We start from the raw sequence: 26,511 nt of genomic DNA, 5'->3' as shown, positions 1-26,511 counted from the left end.
TTTATTAGAAAATATATCAAAATCCCAGCCCCCTGAGCCAGGTCCGAAAGAGGGAGCTACTCCATTACTGGCAGAAAGCACCCAGGGAGGGGCTTCCTTCAAACACACTTCCTGGGAACCATAAATAGAATAAATATTCACAGAGGTCCCGGGAGAAGCCAGATCACTCTTCTCTCCATGGAAGAAGAAGGGATTTGGGGTCCAGCCCTGCTCCTACCCCATGGGCAGGGGACTCCTAGGAGTCATCACATAAGTCATGACATCAAGGATTCACAGTCATAAGCCCTGGCAGGTGACCCTAGAAAGAGAGACCCCCCAGGGCCAGAGGAGCCCAGCTCCAGTCCAGCAGTGAGGAGAGGCCCCTGCCCCCAGCACAGCAGTAAAGTTCAGTTCCCCCACATCCCTCTAAGAGCAGTGAGGAGCTGAGGGTGGGGAAAATATAACCCCTCTGATTCAGTTTCATGATTAAAGTGGGAAAGATTCAGTTTCATGATTAAGGAGTCAGTGTGAACCATGGGGAGCTGTGTGGTTGGCAGTAGGCAGAGGGCCAGGCCTGGCTGGGGGCCGGCGATGCAACATCTCCTGACGGAAGGCTTGGGAAGAACCAGGCGGGTAATGGGGACCAGAGGAAGTCCGGGGACCCCGAGGGTCAGTTCCGATGTCTGCTGTGATGTTGGTATAGAGAGGGCCCAGCTCTCGAGACAGCAACTGGTATGTCAGTGAGTTCATTCCATCTTGAGTCCAGGAATTCTGGGTACGGACCAGGAGGTCAAATCTGAGGGTTAGAGATTGGAGACTGAGACCTGGAAAGGAACAGCCAGGAATCTAGAAACTTTTAGGAGCTGCCTGGCTAGGGTGTAGAGCCCTGAGGATTCACTAATAATTCCCAGGCAACCCTCCCGTCCTACCTGTGGGGGTTTTCCTCGTTGCCCTTATCTCCTCGGTGCTTCACCATCTTATAGTGTCCCACAGATGTGGGGGGACGAGAGATCTTCATCCCAGCCAAGCGAACCCTATGGGAAAAGCGAGGGCACCTTGGAGGATCCAGCGTGAAAGAAAGCTGCTGACAGGTGAGCAAGCAGAGCTAAGGCCAGCAAGGGAGGAACTGCAAAGAATAACTATTACTAACTCGATAAAGGGCCAAGTACTGGAAGGGCGAACAGAAAACTCAAAGAGAAAGAAGGAAAGGCTGAAGATAATGTAAAAGCTACTACTACTACTACTAAGTCGCTTCAGTCGTGTCCGACTCTGTGCGACCCCAAAGACGGCAGCCCACCAGGCTGCCCCGTCCCTGGGATTCTCCAGGCAAAAACACTGGAGTGGGTTGCCATTTCCTTCTCCAGTTTTCCTTTAAAATTAGAGGAAGTTACAGTTCAGTACACACAGGCAAAGTTGTATCCGACTCTTTGTGACCCCATGGACTGTAGCCCACCAGGCTCCTCTGTCCATGGAATTCTCTAGGCAAGAATACTGGAGTAGGTTGCCATTGCCTTCTCCAATGTAAAAGTTGGCTGTCTCCAAATCCTCAGGGCCTAGTGCAGGCAGCCTGGGGGCTATAAACAATTGGCAGAGGTAGGTTTGCAGCTCCCACCTGTTTCCTCAATGGCTCCCAGGAGCTGCCTTTGCTGTCTGCAAAGGACAGGGAGAGGAACCATTTTGTCAAAAAAGGTAGGACAAGACTGGGAACCACAGACCCAAGCTCAGCAATTCTTACTGAGATTAGTGGTTGAGCGGCCTCAGCTCTGCTGCACTCCTGCCCCCCACCCACATTTAAGAAAAGGGTGGAACCAGGAAATCAGGACCTGGAAAGAAATGAACTCCAACTCTGATACACAGAAGCAAGAAGTGAGGATGGTCAGGGAAGGTACTGAAAGAATACGTACATTTAGAAATTGCTGGGTGCTTTACACACATACAGAAGACAAGAATTCATAGAGATGTCTTCCCGAGGACAAAGCGGGAGGAGAGGCAAGGGGCCCAGCATATCAAGCCCAAATAGTCAAATGACATATGAAATTGGGTCAGCTGAGGCTGAAGGTCAAAATGTTTTACATGCTAAAAATAAGCTGGCATCATGCCAATGGCACAGGACCTTTCTTTTTTTTTAAAAAAAAAGTGATTCTGGACTATGTGGAGCAGAGCTTTTCCTCTTCCAGCTCTGCAGGAAGTGGCTTGGATGCAATCCTAGCAGAGGCAGGACTAAACAGTCTCTAGGCCCCTTTCCAGTTCTGGAATCCCATGATACTATTGGGATTGATTGTATTTGATCTTGTCTTCTCTCCCGGGAATGTTACTAACCAGGTCTAAGGGACTGAAAGATAACAGAAGAGGGAGCAGCATGCAAAGCCTGACCTGGGTAGGCTGCAAAGATAAGGGAGAGGAATAGGCACCGTTCAGGACCAGGGAGCTAAATTAGTGTTAAAAGACTAGGGCTAGAGGTGGTCTTAGAGGACAGGGATCCAGGCTGGGGTTAGGGAAGAAGGTGGTGGCAAGAAGGCTGACCTGGTAGCAATGTCATCATCCTCACCACCCCAGCCCCAGTATTCATTGGGGAAACCATTCATCTTCAGGTACTGGTCAGGAGTGAGCGCCGAGACCCCGCCGAAGTACTGGGGATACGGGAGGCTGGGGAAAGAAAGATCCTTGGATTCCACACATCTTCTGGGAGCCATCCCTCCTTCTTCCACTGGCTGGTGGAATATCCTGCTTCCAGTACCCTCCCGTGCCCTCTACCTGTATCCAAACTTGTTCATGGCAACAGCCACGTGCCGAGGTCCTCGGGGGTCACACACATACAGATTGTGGTCGTTCTCTGGCAGGAGATCCACATCATGCAGGAACAAGCAGTCCCATTCTTCATCACGCAGGGCCTCCCGCACCCCAACATTCAGCAGCTTTGCCCTGTTAAATGTTCCATTTCCAGCCTGGAAGATAATGGAGGAGAACCAACTAGGTCTATAGGTGGCATGGAGAAGAAGCATAAAAGTGAATGGAGGGAAGTCAAAGTGGGTTATGGGATGAAGAGGATGAAGAGAAAGACAACTTCTTTGTTTTCTCATTCAACAAAAAATTTTCGAGCGTTATTATGTGCCGGATGGGCTTCCCTGGTGGCTCAGATGGTAAAGAGCCTCTTGCAATGCAGGAGACCCGGGTTCGATCTCTGGGTCAGGAAGATCCCTTGGAGAAGGGAATGGCAACCCACTCCAGTATTCTTGCCTGAAGACTCCCATGGACAGAAGAGCCTGGCTGGCACAGTCCATGGGGTCGCAAAGAATTGGACATGACTGAGCGACTAACACACACATGTGCCTGACACACACATGCTATTATTTAGCATTTAATCCCAACAACCATGTGAAATAGGTGGTATATTCGTTACCACTCTTTGCCTCATTTTAGCAGGTTGGGTGTCTTGCTCAAGGTCACGTATGGAACAAATGGCAGAACCAGAACTTTAGCCCAGATCTATCCACTTCCAAATTCAACAACAGAAAACTCATGGAAGATTACAAGACAATGGGAATACCCTTAAGAAGAAGCATGGGGCTAACATGTTGGCAGAGCAGTGCAAGCTGCTGCTTTCTTACGTTCCACAGTCTGACCCTCTTTTAATTATTTTGAGACCCATTATATGAGAGTGGAGTGGAATTTGCTTGAGGCTTCCTTATTAAAAAGAAAATCACAGTGGCGTGGGAACTGGGAGTACCTGGTGGATGACATAAATGCCATAAGCAAGCTGCTGGCGCTGCAGGAACGGATGCAGGTGGTAGAGCAGCAGGCGCAAGTGGTGCTCCCGGGCACGGTGGGGCACAATGATGGCTGTCCGGGACCGGGGCTCACACCTTGCAGGCCGGTATCGGCCCCCCGGTTCTACCCGGGGATTCCTCTCCACAATCTCTGCCAACGATGGCACTGGGCTAAAGGACACGGATACGGGACCCACTGTCAGGAGGGAATGACAAGGTCAGGGATTAGAAGGTCAAGGAGAACTGTCCCTGGCAGTCTGATTCTGGGACTCAGCTCCCCCAAGGGCTTGCTCAGAAATCTCACAAAACCTTGACTTCCCCATCATTGGGACAACTTTGCAAAGTCTGAAAGGTGAAGGCTCCTCACCTAGCCTGCCTTATTTTAGGGTTCCTTAACTCTCCCCTGCCTCACAAGGTTGGAAGCTTAGAGTCAGCAGGTGGAAAGATCAGGACTTCCAACTAACTCCTAATCCTACCCTGAGGCATGAAGAGCCCATAAATGGGCAGGCAATTGAAAGCTGTGGCTCAATCAAAGAACCCAAGTCGAAACTCCAAATTTAGAGTCCATTCTATCTCAACATTAGCCTACCTCCCAGTTCCATGACCCTCCAGTTTGAAGACCCATGGCTGCCATCCTATACTTTTCCAAGCCTCCCTGTCCCCACACCTTGGCCTTGCCTTCTGCTTTCCTTCTGCACTCACCTAAGAGAGGAGATCGTTCGGGACAGTATGGCAGGCCTTGAGGAGCTGGGAGGCCCCCTGGGGCAACAGGGGCCCCAGGCAGGTGACTGAGGTTACTGTAGACATCATGGGGATGAGAATAGTCAAATGCCGGCTCCTGCTCTCGGCCAAAGAGGGCACTGAGGCTTCGAAAGCCCCCCAACGACAGGTACATCATGACTGCCAGCTGGGAGCCCACAAGCAGGGCCAGGGTGCAGGGCCGCTCCAGCAACCTCCGCAACATCCTGTGCTGGGGTCTAGATGAGAGAGAGAGGAGAGTTCTGGGGGTGGGGGGCAGGAAGGCAGCATGCCAGCAGAGAGATCATTGGGTATTGATGAAAGTGGTGGGCAGGGGTAAAGAGGGAAAAGGGAAAGAACCGAGTCACAGAAGGGAGCACACACCAATACAGAAAGAAACAGAATGTAACCAACGCAGGCCGCACCACCTGTCACTCCCAGCCTAAGTTTCACTCTCCCCCACCCCTCCCTCAAACAGCTCCTACCACCTACTCAGTCTCCACCCCCGAGAGAATGCTTACATCATTCAAGTCCCAAGGCCATTCCAGAGCATTCTCCGGAGAACATTCCTTCCAATTTTAGAGGGGGAGAGATAGACTCACCTAGATTCAAACTGTCTTCTTCAGGATCATGGGGACTCCAGGAGGTCCCAGGGGAGCAGAGATGTGAAGCATTATATAAAACTGGAAACGCAGCAGAGGACAGAGACAGGCTCCATCCAGCACGCCAACAGCAATCTTGGGACCAGCTGGAACAGAAGTGGTCAAGGATAGCCAGCCACCCTCAGAGGGGCAGAGGGCAGGAACAGGGTGAAGCCGGCTTCCCAGCTCGGAAAGCGGGAAGCGAGCGAGGGAAAGTGCTTGGAGAGAAAAGGGGTGGAGCAGGAGATGCTAGGTCCCCGGCTCTGCCCCAGCCATCCTATAGAGTGTCACATTCACTCGGTATTTAACCATCCCCCACGCCAACAGGACCAACCTGTTTGGGGAGTGGGGACAGGGCAACTACTGGAGATCTGGGTGAGGCAGTCCTAACAGGACTGTGAAGTGGCCTCAAGAGAACCCAGGGAGGCGGAAGAAACTGGCTGCTTTCCGTTCTTCACATTTATGGGAGCTAGCTCCGCAGGTGCAGGGAGGTGACCACCTGGGAGCTGCAAGCAAACAACCCTGGAGCGCGGCAGGAAATAGGATGGGGGTAGCGTCCTCTACCTTCTTCTACCTTTCTCCATCCTAGCGAGGGTGGGGGTCGGGGTTATTGATGAAATGAGATCGGGAGAGAAAGGGCTGGGCAGAACCTGTCAGAGGAACCTGGGCTAGCTCACCTAGAGGGGCGTGGTCAGCGGTCTGGAAGGGGTTACAGCCCAGTTCTTTCGGAGCAGCCTCATCTCATTCCACGCCAACCTCCTCTGGCGATTGCTCTACCTTGCAAAGTGAGCCCGCCGGCCTCTGTCCGGTCTCCCTCCTTGCTCAAGGCTGTTTACAGCCTTTACCCAAAACTTCTCACCTTCCCAATCTCCCAAACCTTTCTCCAGGGCCTCTCACCCCACCATCTCCAGCCTACACACCTGGCCTCCTGCCGCCCGTCGTCACCGCCACCCGGACAGCCGGGCAGGAATCGCTGCCGCCATCTTGGAAGCGGGCGCCGCGGGGGCGGGGCCTCGCGTCACGGGGCGGGGCCTCGGAGGGAGGTCGCCCAGGCGTGGAGCGCAGGGTCTGAGCACCGCGGGGATGGTGAGGCTCGCTTCAGGCCGCAGGCAATGAGGGGCTCGACCCTTTGGAAACCGGCACGGGGGCTCTTCCCCACTGGACCGACTCCTAGCAAGATTCTATTCCCCACCCCTCAATTCAGCCTCTGAGTCGTGTCCGACTCTTTGCGACCCCATGGTCTGCAGCATGCCAGGCTTCCCTGTCCTTCGCCAACTCCCGGAACTTGCTCAAACTCATGTCCATCGAGTCGGTGATGCCATCCAACCATCTCATCCTCTGTCGTCCCCTTCTCCTGCCTTCACTGTTTCCTAGCATCAGGGTCTTTTCAAATGAGTCAGTTCTTTGCATAAGTTGGCCAGAGTATTGGAGTTTCAGCTTCAACATCAGTCCTTCCAATGAACATTCAGGACTGATTTCCTTTAGGATGGACTTTTTTGATCTTGCAGTCCAAGGGACTCTCAGGAGTCTTCTCCAACACCGCAGTTCAAGAGCATCAATTCTTCAGCGTTCAGTTTTAAGATCCAACTCTCACATCCATACATGACTACTGGAAAAACCATAGCTTTGACTAGACGAACCTTCGTTGGCAAAGTAATGTCTCTGCTTTTCAATGCTATCTAGGCTGGTCATAACTTTTCTTCCAAGGAGCAAATGTCTTTTAATTTCATGGCTGCACTCACCATCTGCAGTGATTTTAAGGAGCCCCAAAGATAAAGTCTGTCACTGTTTCCACTGTTTCCCCATCTGTTTGCCATGAAGTGATGGGACTGGATGCCATGACCTTAGTTTTCTGAATGTTGAGCTTTAATCTAGTTTTTTCACTCTCCTTTTTCAGAATCAAGAGGCTCTTTAGTTCTTTTTCGCTTTCTGCCATGAAGGTGATGTCATCTGCATATCTGAGGTTATTGATATTTCTCCCTTGATTCCAACTGGTGCTTCATCCAGCCTGGCATTTCACTTGATATACTCTGCATGTAAGTTAAGTAAGCAGTGTGACAATATATAGCCTTGACATACTCCTTTCCCAATTTGGAAGCAGTTTGTTGTTCCATGTCCAGTCCCCACCCCTAGACTTATAAAAACAGCCGGTCCAACCAGGACCTTCCTCGGGGCCAAGAGGGACCGAGAGGCAGGCTGGTCCGAATGTGATTTTCAACATGTCAATGGCCCCCCCTGCAACCTAGTGCCACTTATTATCAAAATTATTTCCTGCTTGGGGTACATCTTTGCAGACCACTCTGGTGCAGTTTTGTATCCCTCAGGTATCCCTCAAGGCCTTGAAATAGAAATGGTTCATAAAACAAGGAAACATTGAGGATGAAGAGAAGGTCAGCATCTGCTTTAATGTAAAAATGTTTTTCCCCAGACGGAGGCTCCACTAATAGGCAATATATTTATCTTGTGGCTTCTACTACCCGCTTCGAATATTGTGCTCCTTAGAAGCAGATGATCACACAGAAAACTTTGAATAACTCACAGTGTCTGCCTCAGAAAGCTCACGTTCTTATGTGGGGATGGGAGGAGTTACACACAATATAGTATAATAAATATGATAACCTAGAAGTTGTACCTCATTCACAAGTTGAATTTTGGGAAAGATTTCCCAGAAGTGACAGGAAACCTAAAGTACATGTCCTTCTGTTGTATAAGTTTCTGTTTCCACGTGGCCGTTTTACAACTCTGTAGGTAACTGACCCAATGTAAATTCTGTTGTCTGACAGAGGTTCAATTAACCCCCTCCTTCCGAATTTGTGGAAAAACAGTTTTGCCTTCATCTTCATATTTCTGTATCCCTGAATAAATGTGTCTATTCTTTTGTTCAGTTGCTCAGTCGTGTCCAACTCTTTGCGACCCCATGGTCTGCAGCATGCCAGGCTTCCCTGTCCTTCACCATCTCCCAGAGCTTGCTCAAACGCATGTCCATTGAGTCAATGATGCCATCCAACCATCTCATCCTCTGTCATCCCCTTCTCCTCCTCCCTTCAGTCCTTCGCAGCATCAGGGTGTTTTCCAATGAGTCGGCTCTTTGCATCAGGTGGCCAAAGTATTGGAGCTTCAGCTTCTGCATCAGTCCTTCCAATGAATATTCAAGGTTGACTTCCTTTGGGATTGACTGGTTTGATCTCCTTGCTCTCTGAGGGACTCTCAAGAGTCTTCTGCTTGTTTCCTTGTGAGTTAAAACCTTTAACAGGTGTTCATTTTTGTACGTGTATTAACAAAAAGTCTCTCCTTGACCAAATTTTAAACAGGGCCCCTGAGCCCTCTTTTAGACCTCATCCTTGGGCCTATAACCATTTTTAGGAAGAATTCGATATCAGTGTAGCAAGAATCCCCTTACCTTTAATTTCTGATCTCCTTGTTCTGCTTTTAGCAAGAATTCTAAGTTGGTTTAGCAAGAATCTTCTTATCCTTGATGTAATTTTCCATCCATTGACTCTTTCATTCTGCTCATTGGCTATAAATATCCATTTGTCCTTATTGTATATAGAGGGAATTCCTAATAATGTATTTTCACAGCCTTGAGAAACTCCACAGAAACAGCACCTAGAAAAACAGCATATATTAAGAAACTATGTTAATGGTTATTGTTCATGTTTTTCTTAGAATAATATCCTTGTTACAAACCCCAAGGCCAGACCCAAAAGGGAGTATGACTGGGATCATGAAAGCATGGACCTTGGAACACCAGGTCGGAGTCAGGCATAAGTATTGCTTCAGTTCAGTTCAGTTCAGTCACTCAGTCATATCCAAGACTTTGTGACCCCACGAACGGCAGCACGCCAGGCCTGCCATGTCCATCACGAAGTCCCAGAGTCCACCCAAACCCATGGCCATTGAGTCAGTGATGCCATCCAACCATCTTATCCTCTGTCGTCCCCTTCTCCTCGCTGCTTGTTCAGTTGCTAATTGTTCCTAAGACTAGCCCAGAAGGGAGAGGCCTGGGGTAAAAACGAGGAGATCTGGACTCTGTCAGTGTAGTCCGTGACATTTAGGAGTGTGTGATTGAAACAGCATGTGTCTTGAGAAAGATAAGATCTGAGAAAGTCTTGTGGTCTACAATTAGGAATAAAAGCTGGACTCAAAGTGGACTCTGCACCTTAGTCCAATAGAGGCTGCAGGTCCCCTGACCCATTGCCCCAGATTTCGTGTTCTGTCTTCATTCTCGTTGCTCACTCCCGGACCATTAGAACAACAACTGTATTCAGAGTTGAATCCAGTGTCTCTCTGACAGGGACAGTGTTGGCCCCTATTGCGATAATCCTGAATAAAATCTTTCTTACCATTTTAACAAGTGTCAGAATAAGTTTTTACAGAGTGACAGTTATAATTTTACCCTTTTCTGAAAATTATCTTTTAACAGATGGATTGTGTTCTAGACCAAGAAAACCATAGTGTAGTCTGAAAATGAGGAATAAATTAGGGCTTGGGGAAATTAAAAAAATGGATCAGTAGAGCTAAATGATAGGGTGAGGGGAAGGATGAGAGATGAGACTGATGTGGTCAATAGGTGCCAGATAATGAAAGAGTCCATAAGCCACATTAAAAGAGATTTTTATCCTGAGGGTAAGATGAAGGCATTAAAATGCTCAAAACAGAGATTTTAGGAAGTTTGCTCTGGTGGAAACGTGGAGCATTATCAGAGTGGTCAAGGCTGGAAGCAGGGACCTAGTAAGGTTACTGCAGAAACCCAGGAGTGAAGTGAAGCTCATGCAAAGTAAGGTAATTTCGGTGGGACTAGAGGGAAGAAGACACCTTTGAGAACTTTGGGGAGGCAAATAGGACTTGGTAATTGATGGCATGTGCCAAGTCAGGGAGTTAGAAGACTCCAGGATGAATCTTGGATATCTAATGTGGACCAATGGACATTTAATGAGAAACAAAACTTAGAAGAGGCAAATTTGGGGGAAACAGTAGCGATGACAAGTTAAACTTTGGACTTAATGAGTTTGATGTGCCTGTGAAGGCTTATAATGATATAACGTTGGATTTCAGTACAACAGCAACTGTTTTTTTTTTGGCTGCATCAGGTCTTCGTTGCATCATGGGGAGTCTTTCCTTGTGGTGCACAGATTCTCTAGTTGTGGTGTGTGGGCTCAGGAGTTGCAGCATACAGGCCTAGTCACGCCAAGGTATGTGGGATCTTTATTCCCCAACCAGGGATTGAACCCACGTCCCCTGCATTGCAAGGCAGATTTTTAACCACTGGACCATCAGGGAAGTCCCACAGTGTCAGCTCTGAAATCTCTGGCTGTGTGATGTTGAACAATACACTCTCTGGGTTCATCTGTACAGTGAACCCATCTTAAAGGGTTTTGTGATAATTAGAAGTATGGGAAAGGGCCAGCAAACAGTGGATATTCAATACATTTGAATTTTGAGCACAAAATAGGAGTCAAGTAAAAGCCCTACTTTTTTTTTTTTTAAGGTCTCACTATATAATGGAAAAGATAGACTTATACAGAAAATTGACACATATCTCATCTAGAGGACTTTCCCTCCGAGCCTCTGCCCCTCTGCAGTGTTCTATTCTTGTGAAACTGATCTTCACCTTCTATCCCTCATATCTACCATCTTCTGACAACTCCTCTGCATTCATTTGCAAGCTCCCTGTTTTCAGGAAACTTCACCTCCACTTCTTTACATGCCGGCCACACCCTGGGCTTAGTCATCATCTAGAACGGCTACATTTCTGAAACCGTGAATTCTAATATGCTGGTTTCTACCACAACATCCTGCCTTTTTGTATTCTGAATAAATCATGGGGCCCCTAGAGGCCCAGTCATGACACACCACGTAACAGAAGACACCCAGTCTAATAACTAAAAATAATAATAATTTAAATCTCTACTTGGGCTTCCCTGGTGTCTCAGCGGTAAAGAATCCACTTGCCAACGCAGGAGATGTGGGTTCAATCCCTGGATCGAGAAGATCTCCTGGAGAAGGAAATGGCAACCCACTCCATTATTCTTGCCTGGAGAATTCCATTGACAGAGGAGCCTGGCAGGCTACTGTCCACGCGGTTGCAAAAGTGTCGGGAGTCGGACAAGACTTAGTGACTAAACAACAGCAACAACAAATCTCTACTTAGTTTCTCTAGGAGACGTCAGAGGCATGGGACAACGGAGAGGGAAGCAAGAGCACATTCTAATGCACAGCTCAATGTCTTTAAAATCCTCCTCTGCCACTTAACATTTTTTACTGAGATGGCAGCTTCTTCCCAAAACTACCCCTTCCAACTCTACTCAGTTCCTTACAGGTATTATCCACCAGCTTCAAGTCTGTTCGCTTTATTTTAATTTTGCATAACGGAGAAGAGCTTGGGAGCTGACCTAGCAAGCCGAAATTCTTTCTTCTTCTACCACTAATCTACTCTCCACAAGTGCTTACAGTTTACTTCTCAAAGGGAAGGCAGACACCTCTAGGAACACTTCTGTGACCTCACACCCTACGACCCCCCTCTATCTTGGCACCTGTCACACATGTCTGGAATCTTTGTCTTACCCAAATGTCTGAGCCATCAGACTATTAACTCTCTGAGGACAGAAACCATGTCTTCCTTTTTATTAACCCCTGAATGTAACCTAGAACTTTTGGCACAAATTTTTACAAAATAGCCCAGGTAATAATAATATTATTATTACAATATAATATAATATTAGATAATATAATATAATATTAGATCAAGCAATTTAAGATCATGCCATTACATCTTGGCTCTTGCAAAGCTTAGATTTAGTCCAACTCCAAAAATCTGTGTCCTTTCCAGACACTGTGAGAGAATGATATGATTCCGGTTTATAACCTAATGGTTTATTTATTGAACAGGTAAGTGTGATGAACAGATCATTTGCATAGGGGAATTAAGCCAATTAATTTATTCCCTCTGACCAATTTTCAGGCCTCAACTCTACATTTTCAGCTTCTCAAGGCTTACTTGCATCTATATTTGAACATGTGTGTCAACGTGTGTCACTGTTCGTGTATTTATTACTGGATCTGCAGGGCCTGTTGTTGGTTGCCCAAAGACTATGAGGGATGCCTTGGATCTGCTTCCTCCCCTCCCTTTCCTTCCTAAAGCTACTTGAGTACTCAGGGCCTGTCCCCATATAAGGTCCTGTCTCAGGAGGTTTTGCAGCATTGTTGCCCCCACCACCTCCCCCCCTAGCTTCTTTCAGAGTGGCTTTTTAGGAACTGGTGGTTTCCTGCAGCTGTCAGCTGGTTAATCTTGTTGCCAATGGTTTTGGCTTCCCCCCAGCAACAGTCAATGAGGAAGGTGTTCAGCTGGTTCAGAAGCATCCTCTTATACCTATTAACAATAAAATGGTAATACATTGAGGTCTACTCTCTTCCTCCTTCCTCCCCAACAAGTCCTGACCATGAGATGAAGGTTTTGTCACTTACCATCAATCTGGTATTTTAGAAAATAAAATATTATAATACTATGTGAAGAGTAAAGAAGTGGGGCTAGAGAGGGGGTGGAAATGTAAATTAATAGCTCATTCCACAGGATACACCCCACCCCAAACCCTGGCTCTCCCACTCCCACCACGAAATTAGTGATTGGACAAATGCCCAGATTCCTTCTGCTCTAACCGCTAAAACAGAGAATCTCTGGGACAGAAAGATTTGAAAGAAATTGGCCCAACTCACAGCTATTGCTTCAGTCTCCTCCCCTACCTTAAACACACAGTCACCCTTGCCATCCTATAAAATAGTTGTCTCTGCTTGAACTTCTGAAAGGACTGGGCTCTCCCAGCAGTCACTGATTCTTCTTTCTTCAGCTGAACATCGTTCTTTTTCCCTTAACGACCAGATATCTAAACTGTCTCCATGCTTTCCTCCCTCCTGTTATTCTTGTTTCTCCTCTGTTTGTCCATCCATACCCCAGCTCAGCCCCATGAAGGCAGTAGATTAGGCAGACTGAGGAGTCAGGGCTCATCCTGGCTCTTCGAGGGAGGTATGCACTCTTTAGTCCATAGGAAGAACTTGCTGGACTCCTGACATCAGGATGTTAGGCAGTCTATGGCCTGGTTCTGGGAAGGGTGCTACGATGAGAACATTCCGGAAAGGGTGAGGCCTTGCTTGGGATTTAGGGCCAGAATGCCCATCACTTCTCTTTGAGGAGCAGCTCTGTTTTGTCTTTCACTGTCTAACTCCACCCACCTACCCGCCCAATCATACAGGTGGCCTCTGAGCTCAGCGCCTTCCCGGGAAAAACGTCTTCATGGCAGTCAGAACCTTATTCAGTGAGAAAAGGGCTTTCTCTTAAAATAGCACATATGAAAGTGATTTACAAAGTGTGAATTACCATAGACACTAAAGAAGCATGAGGAGGGGTATCACGATTACCTGTTCATAAGGCCCAGCCCGGGACACTCTCTTTTATTTTATTGGACCACACTGCACAGCATGCAGGATGTAAGTTAGTTCTCTGACCAGAGATCAAATCTATATTCCCTGCAGAGGAAGCTTGGAGTCCTAACCATTGGACCACTAGGGAATCCCAGGACTCATCCCCCTGAAACCTCACAGTCCACTGAAGCCTGGGCATCAGTTCAGTTTGCCCTTCTCATACAGTTCTTCATATCATCCTATCTTTCTCTTTGCAGAGGTATACTACAAAACATTTCCCCAGATTGCAGCGAGCATCTTTAGCCATGTATTGTTTGTGTTTGTACCTCAGGTCTACTTAGCACCGAACTTGGCTTATTATACCATTAGCTCATAGTATTGGTGGCCCAATTTTGCTACTTAGGTGAAACATTTGAAGATCACTCTGGCCTTGTCCCCTCTCCTGTTTCTCCCTCCTCCAGCCTGGCTGATAGGAGGACGGGAGGAAGGGCCAGGGCCAAGCACAGCAGTGGGGCCATACACAATGAAGAGAAGAGATGGAGCGGAGCAGGGGCCTGCCCCGTTCCCAGTGAGTGCCATGCTTGGTGGCACAAACTCCAGTGCACTGTGCAAGGCGCTGCCTGGTACAGACGCGGGCAACGAAGCCCAGCCCCAGTGAGCATGGCACACACTACCGCCACTCTCCATGGCTTGCCTTAATCCCCTAGTCCCAGCACTATATCCCAAGCAACGTGTGGCAGCGCAGCCAGGAGCTACTACGGCAGAATGAAGCACCTCTATTTTCCCTGCTTCTTCTTCCTCCACTTTCACCTCAGGGCCTTCTTTTCCTATAGTTCCTCCCTCACCTGCACATTTAGACCTTCTTCAACCCCTGGCAGTCCTGCTACTGCCTCAAGATGCCAAATTCTTGCAGGGTCTACCTGCCACCCTATCACAAGCCTGTTCCTTTAATCAAAGTCACCCAGTCAGAAGAAAAAATAGAATTGTTTAGTACCCAACTGCCCTTCAGGTGTTTTCTGCCACCACTGAAACTTGGTTCCCCCTTGCCTCAGCTTCTCCATGCCTTTTTTTTTTTTTTGGCCCTCCTGACTATCTCCCACACCTCTTATTAAATTCCATTCTAACCTCATGTCTTCAAAGAAGTCTGCTAGGTTTACACTGGTTTCTAAGGACTCTGTGCCTGTTACTCAGTACTCGCAAGGGTAATTCACATGGGTACAGTCTTCACAGTTTTGAAAATACTGTAACATTTGTTCAGAATAACCCTGTGGGAAGGGTATTTTTAGCCCTCTTGCACACATGAGCAACCTAAGGCTCAAAATCTGTGACTTATCCACCACTACCAGTTAATAAGATGCTGAATCCCAACTCAGATTCAGACCCACCAGCGCCTGCTCCAGTGGTCTTTCTGAAACAGCTTCCCCAGGACCCCCTTCCCTAGCACTCTCATTACTAAGCACTGTTTGTATGTATCGACATAGTTGTTCTTGTTAATTTTCACCTTCATGTTCTTGTCAACTGTGCTTGTACTGCAGTGTTTATTAAGTCTCCCCATGGTTGGGAGCCTCCAGGAATCAGGGACAGGATCGTCCTTTCTCTGACAGTCCTTCAAAATCCAGGCTAGGGCTCTGCCAACCAAAGGAATTGAACCTGGGGGCGAGGCCAGGCACCACTGACGCGGATCTTTGCCACCTTCAGATGCACTGCAGACTCTGGAGACAGTGGAGCTGAGGACAGCACGGTGGCGGTAATAACGACGGAGGACAGCTGACATTTGTTGAGCACTTACTGAGTGCTAGGCATTATGCTAGTTCTTTATTTACAGTATTTAATCCTTATAACAAATTTACAAAGGAGGTATTATTATTGTCAAATGAGGAAACTAACGTTCAGAGATGTGGAATCAGGGTGCAACCCACATCTGTCTGACTCCAAAAGGAGCACATAAATAGCAGAACTCAATTTATATTTAAAAAATATGATAATCCCTTACTCCCTGAAGGCCTATCCTACCCTTGACTCTTCCTTTCCCAGAAAATAAAATTCAAGGAGAGGAAAGCTGGGCAGGATGAACCGTGCACACACACACACACACACACACACACACACACTTTGTCACACACAAACACACACAGGTCACGTACACCTATCACCACCACCCTGGATTTCCTAGACAGGGTGAGAGCTATGAAGGCAGGGGATCAGTTTCCCCAGGACCCTGACCCTCATCCCCATCCTTGGTGCTAAATAAAAGTGAATAAATACGAAATAAATACAACTGGGGCCCACCCTGCCTTCCCCCTCCCTCCTGTGACCAGCAGGGCAGAGGGGGCAGTTTGGATAGGGGTCAATCTCCCAGCCCCTTCCATCCACCAGCCATCCAGGGCAGGAAACCCCGGCAGGGCCAGCCTGCTCGGTAGCGCGGAGAGGAGGGGCGGGGCTCACTAAGCCCCTCCCCCACGGCGTCTCGGGGTGAGGCCGCTGCAGAGGTCTCTCGTTCACCCAGCTAAGTCCGAGGCCCCGGTGCCCAGAAAGGGCAGCCGGGATGGTGAGGTTATTTCCTGCCGGCCCAGGAGCGCCGCCGGAGGATCTCCAGAATCTGTGCCTTCCGGCGCAGCCAGTCCTGGGGAGTGGGGCGTGGCGTGGAGGGGGCCGGCCGGGGCACGAAGAAGCTGTATCGGAGGCGGGCGTTCTGCGGGTTGCCAGCCACTAGGACCTGCAGCGTTAAGGGCTCAGCCAGGGGCCCGTGTCCTGACAGTGTCTCCGCGGCTGCAGTGGCCCCGCTGTAGCGCAGGCTGACTGCCCCGGGCAGTACCACGTCTGTGGGGGACGGTATCAGCGTGTATTCACCGTTGAGGGCATAGGAGCCATCGGGGAGCTTCAGGGCCAGGTAGAGGCTCCGGACGCTAGGGCTCCCCTGCTGCCGCACCAGGATGTGGGTAGCCCCAGCGGGGATGGTGACCACGTTGTTGTATCCGTACCTGTGTGCAAGTAGAGGAGAACTCAGCATCGCGGTGAACCCTCTCTGCTATTCTGAGCAGAGTTTGTATCATCACACGTGTGCAGCAGGTTGAATCCCCAGACCTACCTGAGCTGTCCAGCCTAGATCTGTGCTACCTGCGGATGCGTCCTTCTCCCTCTTCTCTGTGGGCCCTTACACCTGCCGTCCCTTCTTGAGGTGCCCTTCTAAGCCCCGCCTCCTTGGTGCCTGTCCAATTCCTGTTCCCTCCAGGAGGGAGGTCGCCTCCTGGGGAAGCCTTCCCCAATGCCCACAATGGCCCTCATGGCAAGCCCAGGCTGACACTCTGAGAAGGGGTCTGTATGTTTCCCCTACTAGACTCCCAAGTCAGCTCTTTGAAAGGAGAAACAGTGTTGAGGATACCACTATATCCCCAGGAAGGTGGAAGTGACAAACCTGAATTTTTTGAAGGAGCCAGACTGCTTGCTGCAGCTGGAACCATCCCCACCACACACCATGCACTTGTCAAACTTCTTTTTGGAGCCAATGACGCGGTCACAGCCGGCATGGATGCAGCGGCCCTGGACACAGACTGAGGAGCTGTCGGGGGAGCAGGGAGTCCCATCTGCCACCTGAGGAGAAGAGAGGGAGTGATGAAAGGGTCTTCCTAAATCAAAAGGTGTTGGTAAGCCAAACAAAAGCCATATCCCATCAGGGAGGGGGTGTGGATGGAGTGTGGAGGGAACCTCAGGCTCTGTAAGGGACGATAATCATAATGACAGTGATGAAAGCCACCCTTTTCAGACGCTCACTCTGAATTAGACACTGTGCCAAGTGCCATATAAATCTCACAACCACTATTTGAGGTTTGTAGAGATGGGACACTGAGGTTTAGAAAGATTAGGAGCTTGCCCAACGGTAACACAGCTGGCAAGAGGAGATGCCAACATCAGAATTGCAGGTCTGAGTCCCAACACCAAGCCCTAAACCTTGGTGTAGTGTCCCAGCTAGACACTAGAGGGCAGTCACAAGTAGGCATTCTCCCCAGAACAGGGTAAAGGAAGCAAAACTAGTTCTTCAGCTTCAGCCCAGGGCCCTATCACAGAGAGGGGCGGGGCAGGGCCATCACCCTCTCCAGGAGGCCTGTTTAGTTGGGGACTGGCCTCCCATGAGCTCAGCGAGGCCACCACTGTAATTCAACAGAGCAGCCCATCCGATGGGGGTCAGAGCCGTGCCCAAAAGGCCACAGGCTTCCATTCTCACCAAATGGCGCACTGGAAGATGGGGAGAGGAAGAGCTAGAAACCAGTGGAAATGGGACAGCCTAGCACGGCCTGATTGACAACTTCTCCAGAGTCCAGGGCTGATTTTCCAAATACCCATAGACAGAGAAGTCTGAATGGAGCCCTGGGCTGGCCAGGCATGGCTGTGGGAACTCCAGCAATAGCGCTGTTTTGGATCTTGGCCATCAGAAAGCAGAGGGCCTCTGGAGGGGTGAGTGAGCACAGACAAGGCCCTGGGGCATTCTGGTCCTCACCCGTGGGTCCAGCACGTAATAGTAGCCCAGTGCCCGGGTCTGGCAGGTGAGTTTGCACTGGTCCCGTGGGGCCACACCAGTGTAGCGAGGAACCCAGTCCATGGGCCCAGGGAAATTCTTGAAGAGGTCAGTGCGGTGGTTGTAGGCAGCACACTGCTCTTCACGGAAGGTCAGCGCTGCAAGGTTAAAATGGACAGTCAGAGCCCCTCTCCCTCACACTGCCCACCAGCCTCCCATTAGCCTCTCACACCTTCTAGACAGCATGGCAGCTCTCTACCCCACAGATTGCCTGTCACCCCCCTCAACAGCAGGACCCTTAACACCTCCTTGGTTCCTGAACTCAAAGGACAGTGCTTTCTGCTCTCCCAACTCTTTCCAAGCGGTCCCCTACCTCCCACTCCTCACCTGAGCCAGTTGGGCAGTCCTGGGTGTTGCAGGAACGGAAGCGGGTACGGCGGCCCTCACAGTACTTGCCACCATTCCGGGGGACAGGCCGTGTGCAGTCCCGGGAAGAGAACTGGACACCACCCCCACAGCTCCGAGAGCAGTCACCCCACGATCCCCAGGGACCCCAGCCACCAGCCTGTGGGACCTGCAGAAGGACAGAATGCAAGAGTGGGATCAATATACTCTCTTGGGCTCAGGGCCAGTCACCACTCCCCCAGGCCCTCTGCCCCACCCCTGCCCTGGGATCTCACGTTGAAAGCCTGGAGCTGGTCCACATGGAGGCAGCGGCCACCCATACAAGCCTGTGCGGGCCCACAAGGGGTACCGTCAGCCCAGGGTGAGTGCTTGGTCTGGCACATGGCATGGCCATTCAGATGGCCAGAGCACCAGAGGGCGGCGCAGGGCGGCGGCAGCTGTGGACAATGGCGCGAGTCAGGCCCAAAGGTCAGCTGGCACTGGCGGTCAGCATCGTAGTCCTTGCCGGGGAAGGTCATGGGCAGATGCAGGGGAGCCTCCGGCTTGTCTAGGAGACAGTGCCCTGGGAAAAGAGGCAGGGGGTTATGAAGTCAGCAAGAGGTTGCAGAGGGGCCTGCTGGTCATCAGCTGAAATCTTGGGTTCCCTGGGAGGCTGAGGGATCCTACAAATTCTAGTACTGGAAGATGCTTTAAATAGCAGCTACAATTTATTCAATGTTTATTTGATGAGCATTGACTAAATGCTTGACCAATAATATGTGTTTAATCTTGGCCAGCACCTGTGAGGTAGTCACTGTTATTATGCCTATTTGACAGATCGGCTATGCAGAAGTGAAGTAATGTACAGTCACACATCTATCTACACACATCGAAAAATAGGATCAGGAGAGGAGCTCACAGCACTAGATCTTCCTACCTAGTCTAACCAACTACAGACTTCTTGATCTGCTTCTCATCAACAGCACTGCGTGATCATAGACATACTGCTGAGTTTGCACACCTCAAGTGACAAGGCCTCCTTCACAACTGGCCCCTTCTGGTGTCGCACGGCTCTGGCCCTTAGAAGGTCAGTTCTAATTCTTTTGAGGCCAACACTTGCCTCCTGTAGTTGTGCTCTTCCTCCTGAGAGGAAGTGGGAGCCACACGAAGGCGGCAACGGTTCTCACCGCATCCCACACGAGGAGGAGGCGCGTTGGAGGGAGTCAGTTTGGCCCACGTGGGATGCGGCAGAAGAGGAAGTACTGTGGGGTCGGGGGGGGCAGGAACTGCGTCCAGCACAGGGCAAGGGGAGTGCCAGCTGCTCACCGTAGCCATTGTCTAGGAAGTCAGTGATGAAGCGGGCGCTGCAGGGGGACCAGGGCTCCTCGGGATCCACGTGGGCCATCACGGGAGCCATGACGTGGCGGGAGGTGCTCTCAGGCCCGTTCAGACCAGCGCATTGCTTCGAGCTGTCATGGAGCATGCTGAAGACATGGCCTGTGGAGCAGAGGCCCTGTCAGTGGCCACGAGCCCCATCCCTGTGCCTGCAGCGGGCTGCGGACCCATCCAAGCCTGGCTGCAGCTTCGGAGCATCAGATCCAGTCCACACCTCACTCTGCCCCCAGCGTCTTTCTGGTGCTCCCAGGGTTCTCAGTATGTAGCCCCCATTTCTCTGTCTCCCTTCCCCCTGATATATTCAGGGGCCCTCCCTACTCACTTTTGCTTACAGCCAACATTCCCAACCCTGATTCCATCCATTCTATCACTGACTCTTGTGAATAATCTCTCTCAACACTGTCCCACCTCCGCCTCCAAACACACACACACACACCCAAGTTCACCGTAGATTTCTACACACTATCTCATTGAATAGAAAAATTTGTTTGTCTACATTCTGAGCAGAGAAGGGTAACGGCCCTGGACTGAGGCTTGGGGAGAAGGAAGAAAACCCCTGTGACCTCCACTTGTACGCTGGTGAGCGCACCGTTGCCTCACCTCACCCCTGACAGCTCCCTCACTCCTCACGGGTGTCCCATGGCCCCACCGCCAGCTTACCCAGTTCATGAGCAGCAGTGAAGGCTGACTGGAGTCCGTCATCCTCCACGATGGCGCAGCTCCGGGCGGGGTCACACACGGTGCCCACGTCAGCCATGCCTAGAGTGTCACAGGTGGAAACGCCACAGAGGTCCTGGGAGAGGGACCAGAGACACTGCATGAGGGAGCGTGACAGCTGACAGCGGGGTGCGTTGGGCCGAGGTCCAGATTAGTGGGGACCTGGGCACTGTGCCTTCAGCAGTGTCAGGGCCAAGATGGCACTGGCAGTGTGGCTGGGGCCAGGCGCCATGCCGAACTACTCCAGAGGCACCATTTACACCGGAGTCTGTGCAGCGGTGCTTCTTGGAGTTGTGCAGGGCGTTGCCTGAGGTGCTGCCCGGGGCCTCACCTGCCGGGTAAACAGAATGGCTGTGTCAAAGTGGTCAGGGTCCGCGTCGTCAGGGGTGTTGAGTCCTCGCTGCCAGGCACAGAAGCTGCGCAGGGTCTGGGCGGCACTGGGGCCCACTTGGGGCCCTTCCTCACCCGGCCCCAGAACCACTAGCCGAGTCACCACCAAGCTGACGGGGTTGCGGATGCTCGGGTGCTTGAAGGCCTTGGCTGCCGCGGCCATAACTGTCAGCAGGTAGCGCTTGAGCCCTGCACCGTGGAATGCCGCCATCTTGTCATCTGCCACCACCAGGGTCTCCACAAATCTGCTCAGCGAGGCAAAGCGCTGCAGAGGGAAAGAGGGGAAGAGGATCCTGAAATAGCCTCCCAGACCCGTGCATAACTTCTCCCCTCCCTCACTTCCTAGGTCTGGAACTCAGCAGAGCCAGCTGGGCCTCACATATCCCACGGGATTCTTGAAGGGTCTGGTGAGGCCTCTCCCCCGACAACTCCAAATCCCTGGGCTTTTGCGGTAACTCTGAGAAATCATCTGTTGGTTCTGAGAAGAGGAGGGGATAGGGAGGCCACGTCCCAGGGCTGTGTGGGCCCCTGAAGTGAAAACCAGTTGGGACTGCCTCTGGGGAGGGACCATGGGGTCCCCCAGGCCCAAGTGTGGCTGGGGCCTACAGGACTGGGGCTAGAGGGCTGGGCTGCAACGTGTCTGCCCTGTGTGGTTGGAGGAATAATTCAGTCAGCAGCTAGGGCCAGGGCCAGATCTCAGCGTGGCGGGTGAGGAGGGAGCGTCTGGTCTGGATTAAAGCTAGAGAGGAAGGGAGGGAGGAAGGGAAGAAGGGGGAGAGCGGGCGTGGGAGGGAGGAGAGGATGGAGCCTCAAGCAGCCTTACAGTCAGTCCTCAGTGTGGGAAGGACCGACCAGAACGGACTTCAGGGTGCCTTGCCTCCCCATCCGCTCCTGCCCTAGTTGGTAGTTTGCCAGAACAATTTTGAAGACAGCATCAGAAGCCAGAGGCCAATCCCTCGGGCCTCAAACCTCATTCCTTTAGCTGGTGGTGGGGTGAGAGTCAAACTTGGGGCCCAGAAAAGAGTCAAGGCCAGGGGGCTGTTAGGAGGGCCTCACTGTTGGGGACTGTGCCAGCGGGATAGCCAGGGCCATAGCCACGCAGGGGCGGGATGGGGAGAGGCAGCAGTCACTCCCCGCACAGAGTCTCTCACCCGCCTCTGGGAAGCACCCCTTGGGGTCAGCGATCTGGCCAGAAGAAGGGTTGGGGCAGGGAGAAGCCAGAGGCTTCCCAAGGAAGGAGGGCAGTGGAAAGAGAAAAGGCAGGCAGAAGGGAGGGGAGCAGCAGACGGGCCAGAAGTGGAAGTGGGTGGAGAGAAGGCAAATGGGGGTCAGTAGGACAGACACGGCAGGACACAGGCTTCAGGACTGCCTACCTTAGCCCTTCGGGGGCTGGGGCTGGGCTTCCCGGGAGGAGCCTTGACGTTGCACATGGGGCCCTGGCCGCTGACAGGACTCTTCCGGCGTAGGATGTGAGCCCCAGGCCCCCCAGCAGAGTTAGGCGCGCCTCCCTCCAGGGGCTCGATGTGGAGTTCAATCCCTCGGTACTGCAGCACCCCTAAAAGTGCGCCCCCGTCCCAGTGGAGAGATGCCACCGACTCCGGATCTCCGTTGATGGTGCCGGTGAGGTAGGTGCCTGGCTCCGCCCCACCTAGCAGCTCAGGCGCCCGGCCCAAGTATTGCACCGTCAGCCCCTCAACCTGCACGCCGGGGTCCTTCTCCAGCTCTAGCAGCAGCGTCTCCCCAAAGGCTGGCAAGCGGTACAACAGCCTGGCAGGGGCGCCCAAATCAGGCAGGATGCTGCCGTTGAGCTTCTCTGGAAACACGATCTCCTCCTCCCCGGGGAGGGGGCTGGCCAGCCAGGCTGAGGGCAGGAGGGAGGCTAGCAGGAGCAGCCACACTAGCCTGGAGATGGAGAGGGGCGTAGTGGGGAGCAGCAGGCGGGGTTGGATTCCCCACCGCCAGCCGTCCGCCAAGCGCCTCCCGGGATGCGAGTCCATCTGGGACATGGCACTGATGCTGCGGCTGGGAGGGACTGAGGCCCTCTGGGCACCAAGTCCTCCCTGCCCCGGCTTCGAAAAGCTCCTCTTTGCAGTCTGGGGGCTCGGACTCATGCCAGGGTCAGAGGCAGAGTGTTCAGAGGGCCCGGGGACCTTCAGAGGAGTTGGAGAAAACTTGGCCCTTAGGCTTAGAAGAGGTGCCTAGTGGTCTGGTTCCTCCACACTCTCCTCCCACACCCTCCTTCTCCCGGGTCTGTTTCTGCCTGCTTGTGTCTTCTGCAGCTTCTCTGGCTTCTCCCTCTGCTCTCTCAGACTCTCTCTGGCTTCGCTTCAATGCCTGTCCTCTCTCTCTGCCTCCTTCCGCCGTGCCTTTGTCTCTTTCTCCTTCTCTCTCTCCCGTGTCTATGTGTCTGTGGGTCTCTCTGTGAGTTCTTCCCAGCTTCTCTCCGCGCCAGCTCTTTTTAAGCATCCCCAGCTGCTACGATTGGCTGAGCTATAAGCCATTCAGCCCAGAGCTCTGGTGGCAGAACTCAGATGGGTGTCTCATTACTTCCCAAAAATCCATTTGTTTTCCTTTAAAAAAAAAAAAAAAAAGGGACTTGCCCAGTCCCAGTTGCTAGAGGGGACTCTCCCAGGCACTGGGCCAGCTGATGACATAGCCTTTTCCCAAACTCCACAGTCGGCTCTCAGCTGTCTCACTCTCTTTTGTGCAACAGAGCCCCAGGAGGGGTAGGAAGTCAGGGAAAGGGCCTGACCAACACGCAAAGAAAGGGTCAAAGTCCCGGGAGAATTCTTGCTCCCACTGTCTAGTCTTTTCTCAGGGATCCTTCATGATGCTCTCTGGCCCTAAACGCTGGTTTCCAGGGCCAAGGGAACTGAGTCAGCTGCCAGGGAAAGAGGGTGGGGAACAGGTAAGGAATCATCAAGAGGGCAGAACAAAGAAAGGAGGCGACTTGACACAGCTCAGGAACCAAGCAGTTGGAGAGAGTACAGGAGGCCAGAAGATGGGACAGGCAAGGAGACAGTGATCAGGAAGGGTACTGCTCGAAGGCAGGATGAGTCTGCTTAGGATGGGCACATGAAGCAGGCAGAGGCCACGGCAGACAGGATTAAGGACTTTTACAGAAGGAAGACCCAGGGTGGCGCCTCTGCTTCCCTTCTCATTCCGTTAGGCTCCCCTTTCCTGAATTGCCATTCCCCGCCCCCTCCAAAGCCCAAACGGCCATTCCGCCTCCATTCCCCCCAGGGCTCCCCCTCCCCACTTCCTGGCTCCCCATTTCCCTGGCCCGGTTCCCAGGAGCTTCCCCCAGGCTCCCGCCTAGCTCCTACCCACTCTCAACTGCCCTAACCCCTCCCCCAGCCTCAAGTCAGTCAACCCACTGCACCCTGTGTCAATCCATCAGAGGGAATCCCCACTTGGTTCCCATTTTTTTGGCCCCACTTTGTCCTAAGAAGTCAATATTTCCTGGAATACCTAGTAATCTTTATTTCTCATTCCCCATGGGGCAGGAGAGAGTGGATGCAGCATTGTGTACATAGGAAATTCAGAGCACTGAGAGAAAGAAGCCCAGTGCCTAGGCCGGGGAGAGTGCTTGGGGAGGAAGAGGTAACGTTTGTAAAAGGAAACAAAATGATTCCCTTGGTTCAGGACTGGAGAGAACTCAGCAAAGGAGTCTTGGGGGTGGACTCCCAAGGCAAGGAAGGAAAGGGTTCAGAAGTAGGGGCGATTTCTGCTCACCCCGTGCTAGGGCCACTCCTTTCCCCAGGATATCCCCAGGAAGGCGAGTACAGTCAGCACTTTCCTTTCCCAGAGGTGGACCACCTGCCCCTACCCCCATTCCCCTATTCACTCTTTGCCTTGTCACCTCCTGTCCTCCACAGCACATCCGCCAGAATACTTCCTCTACCCTTCCCTTCCTGCTCGGGTTGCTAATACCTGCCCTGGTGCCCATCGCTTCCCGTATCACACACCAGCTTCTGACCGCCACACCAACCTGTGGACCCACCACACACCCTGACCCTGGTCCTAAGTGGAGGGGGTTGATGTTGCAGGAGTCAGACAAAGGCTAGGAGACCAGAAGGGGCGGGGGCAAGAGGAGCTATCACCAGAGGGCTCTTACCACCCCTTTCTACCCCCATCTGAGACGAGGACAAAGGGGGTGACTAAGCAGTGAGAGACAAAGGGCCTTAGAGCCACAGCAGCAGTGTGTGAGTGTGTGGGGGGTGCTGGCAGCAGGCCGCAGGCACAAAAGATGCAGTGTCCTAGGCAGCCCCCCAGGATCCCTCACCCTAGCTCAAGTTGCCCCCAGGGCCAAGCAGCCCAGAGTATATCCTGATTTCTCGTCTATCCTGACACGCATGTGTGTGTGTGTGTGTCACTCAGTTGCGTCCGACTCTTTGTGACCCCTATGGACTCTAGCCTACCAGGCTCCTCTGTCCATGGAATTTTCCAGGCAAGAATACTGGAATGGGTGTCATGACCTCCTTCAGGGCATCTTCCCGGCCCAGAGATGGAACCTGCATCTCCTGCATTGCAGGTGGATTCTTCACTGTTGTGCCACCAGGGAAGCCCCTCTTAGGCTGGATTAAGGCAAAAAAAAAAAAAAAAATGCAGTCCCCACCTCGTTCTCCCACACTATTACCACATGCACTGTGTTTCAGGGAGACAAGGCCCAGGGAGCGGGCAGGGTATGAAGGCAGCAGGGAGGCCCAGCCTCTGCCTGGCTCTTGGGGGCTGCCCAGTCTTTACAGGTCGTCAGTTCCCACAGCACGGGATATGGCCCCACTCTTTGGTACAGTTCCCATTAGGTCAGCTAGAAGTCTGCCTTTCCCCTCTTTCTTTGTAGCTAAGAGTTACTTGTGTCTGCCACTCTCTTGGTCTGTCTGTCCCACCCTTCGGCACTGCTGGTGGGCTCTGGCCCAGGGACCCTCTCTGGGGGATGTCTGGGGGAAAGCCTCCGTCCAGACCCCAAGTGGAAGGGATGTGCAGACTCAACGGGTGGCCCAGCTGGAGCTTAGCTTAGAGGCCGAGAGAACAGGAACCAGATCCAAGGCTGGGAAACTCCCCTTTGTCTGTACCACACAGAATTGGGATCAGACTCCTGATGGGACCACATTTCTATGCCATTGGCCAGGGGAGAGGCCAGGTCAGAAACACATGAGGTAAAAGAGACTGACCAGGGATAGAAGTGGGATGCTAGGGATCACTAAAGGCATTTACTGAGTCTGTAATTCTGTAGGTTCTGGAAAGCTGGCAGATATCAGGTCACCTACAGGGGACCTCCTCTCCTCAGCTAGGATGAGGCGACTCCTACACACCCCTGCAGCCTGTTCCAATGCTGGTGGCCTTGGCCGCCTCCGCTTTTCATTTAGGTTTGGCGGGAGTTCTCAGACCCGCCCAGTCCCACTTGGGCCCCTTTCCCCTAACCCATTTAGGCCATCTGGAAATTAGCTCCCTCTGCTCCAAATCTTTTGGATTTGGGGATAAGAAGGTAACTGGCAAAGCCTGGCGCTGCCGTAGAAGGGCAGGACTACAGCAGCAGAGCGGCGCAGGCAGAAAGTGGGGAAGGGTCTGC

The 26,511-nt window shown here is 51.9% G+C and overlaps 2 protein-coding genes across 3 annotated transcripts; both read right to left on the bottom strand.

Annotated features, from left to right (window-relative positions):
• Nucleotides 1-56: 56 nt before the first annotated feature.
• On the bottom strand, nt 57-6,110 carry B4GALT3 (beta-1,4-galactosyltransferase 3). 2 transcript variants are annotated; one of them, XM_068964984.1, is made up of 8 exons: nt 6,046-6,110; nt 5,087-5,232; nt 4,449-4,723; nt 3,707-3,942; nt 2,734-2,924; nt 2,503-2,625; nt 909-1,013; nt 57-775 (listed from the first exon to the last, which is right to left on the bottom strand). In XM_068964984.1, the coding sequence occupies exons 3-8, from the start codon at nt 4,708-4,710 to the stop codon at nt 502-504; spliced, it is 1,191 nt and encodes a 396-aa protein (XP_068821085.1). In that variant the 5' UTR covers nt 4,711-4,723; nt 5,087-5,232; nt 6,046-6,110; the 3' UTR covers nt 57-501. The 2 variants fall into 2 exon arrangements, with proteins under 2 accessions (XP_068821085.1, XP_068821086.1); XM_068964985.1 differs by lacking the exon at nt 6,046-6,110 and adding an exon at nt 5,803-5,817.
• A 9,242-nt stretch (nt 6,111-15,352) lies between these two features.
• Nucleotides 15,353-23,350, bottom strand: ADAMTS4 (ADAM metallopeptidase with thrombospondin type 1 motif 4). The gene is made up of 9 exons (XM_068963695.1): nt 22,313-23,350; nt 20,881-21,204; nt 20,493-20,625; nt 19,764-19,934; nt 18,734-19,020; nt 18,441-18,627; nt 18,036-18,211; nt 16,956-17,131; nt 15,353-16,521 (listed from the first exon to the last, which is right to left on the bottom strand). Exons 1-9 carry the CDS (start codon nt 23,048-23,050, stop codon nt 16,095-16,097), a joined length of 2,619 nt encoding a protein of 872 aa, XP_068819796.1. The 5' UTR covers nt 23,051-23,350; the 3' UTR covers nt 15,353-16,094.
• Between the last annotated feature and the right edge of the window lie 3,161 nt (nt 23,351-26,511).

Source organism: Capricornis sumatraensis, chromosome 2 (assembly GCF_032405125.1).
Source record: "Capricornis sumatraensis isolate serow.1 chromosome 2, serow.2, whole genome shotgun sequence".
Taxonomy (NCBI): Eukaryota; Metazoa; Chordata; class Mammalia; order Artiodactyla; family Bovidae; genus Capricornis; species Capricornis sumatraensis.
This window is presented reverse-complemented; position numbering and strand designations above follow the sequence as displayed.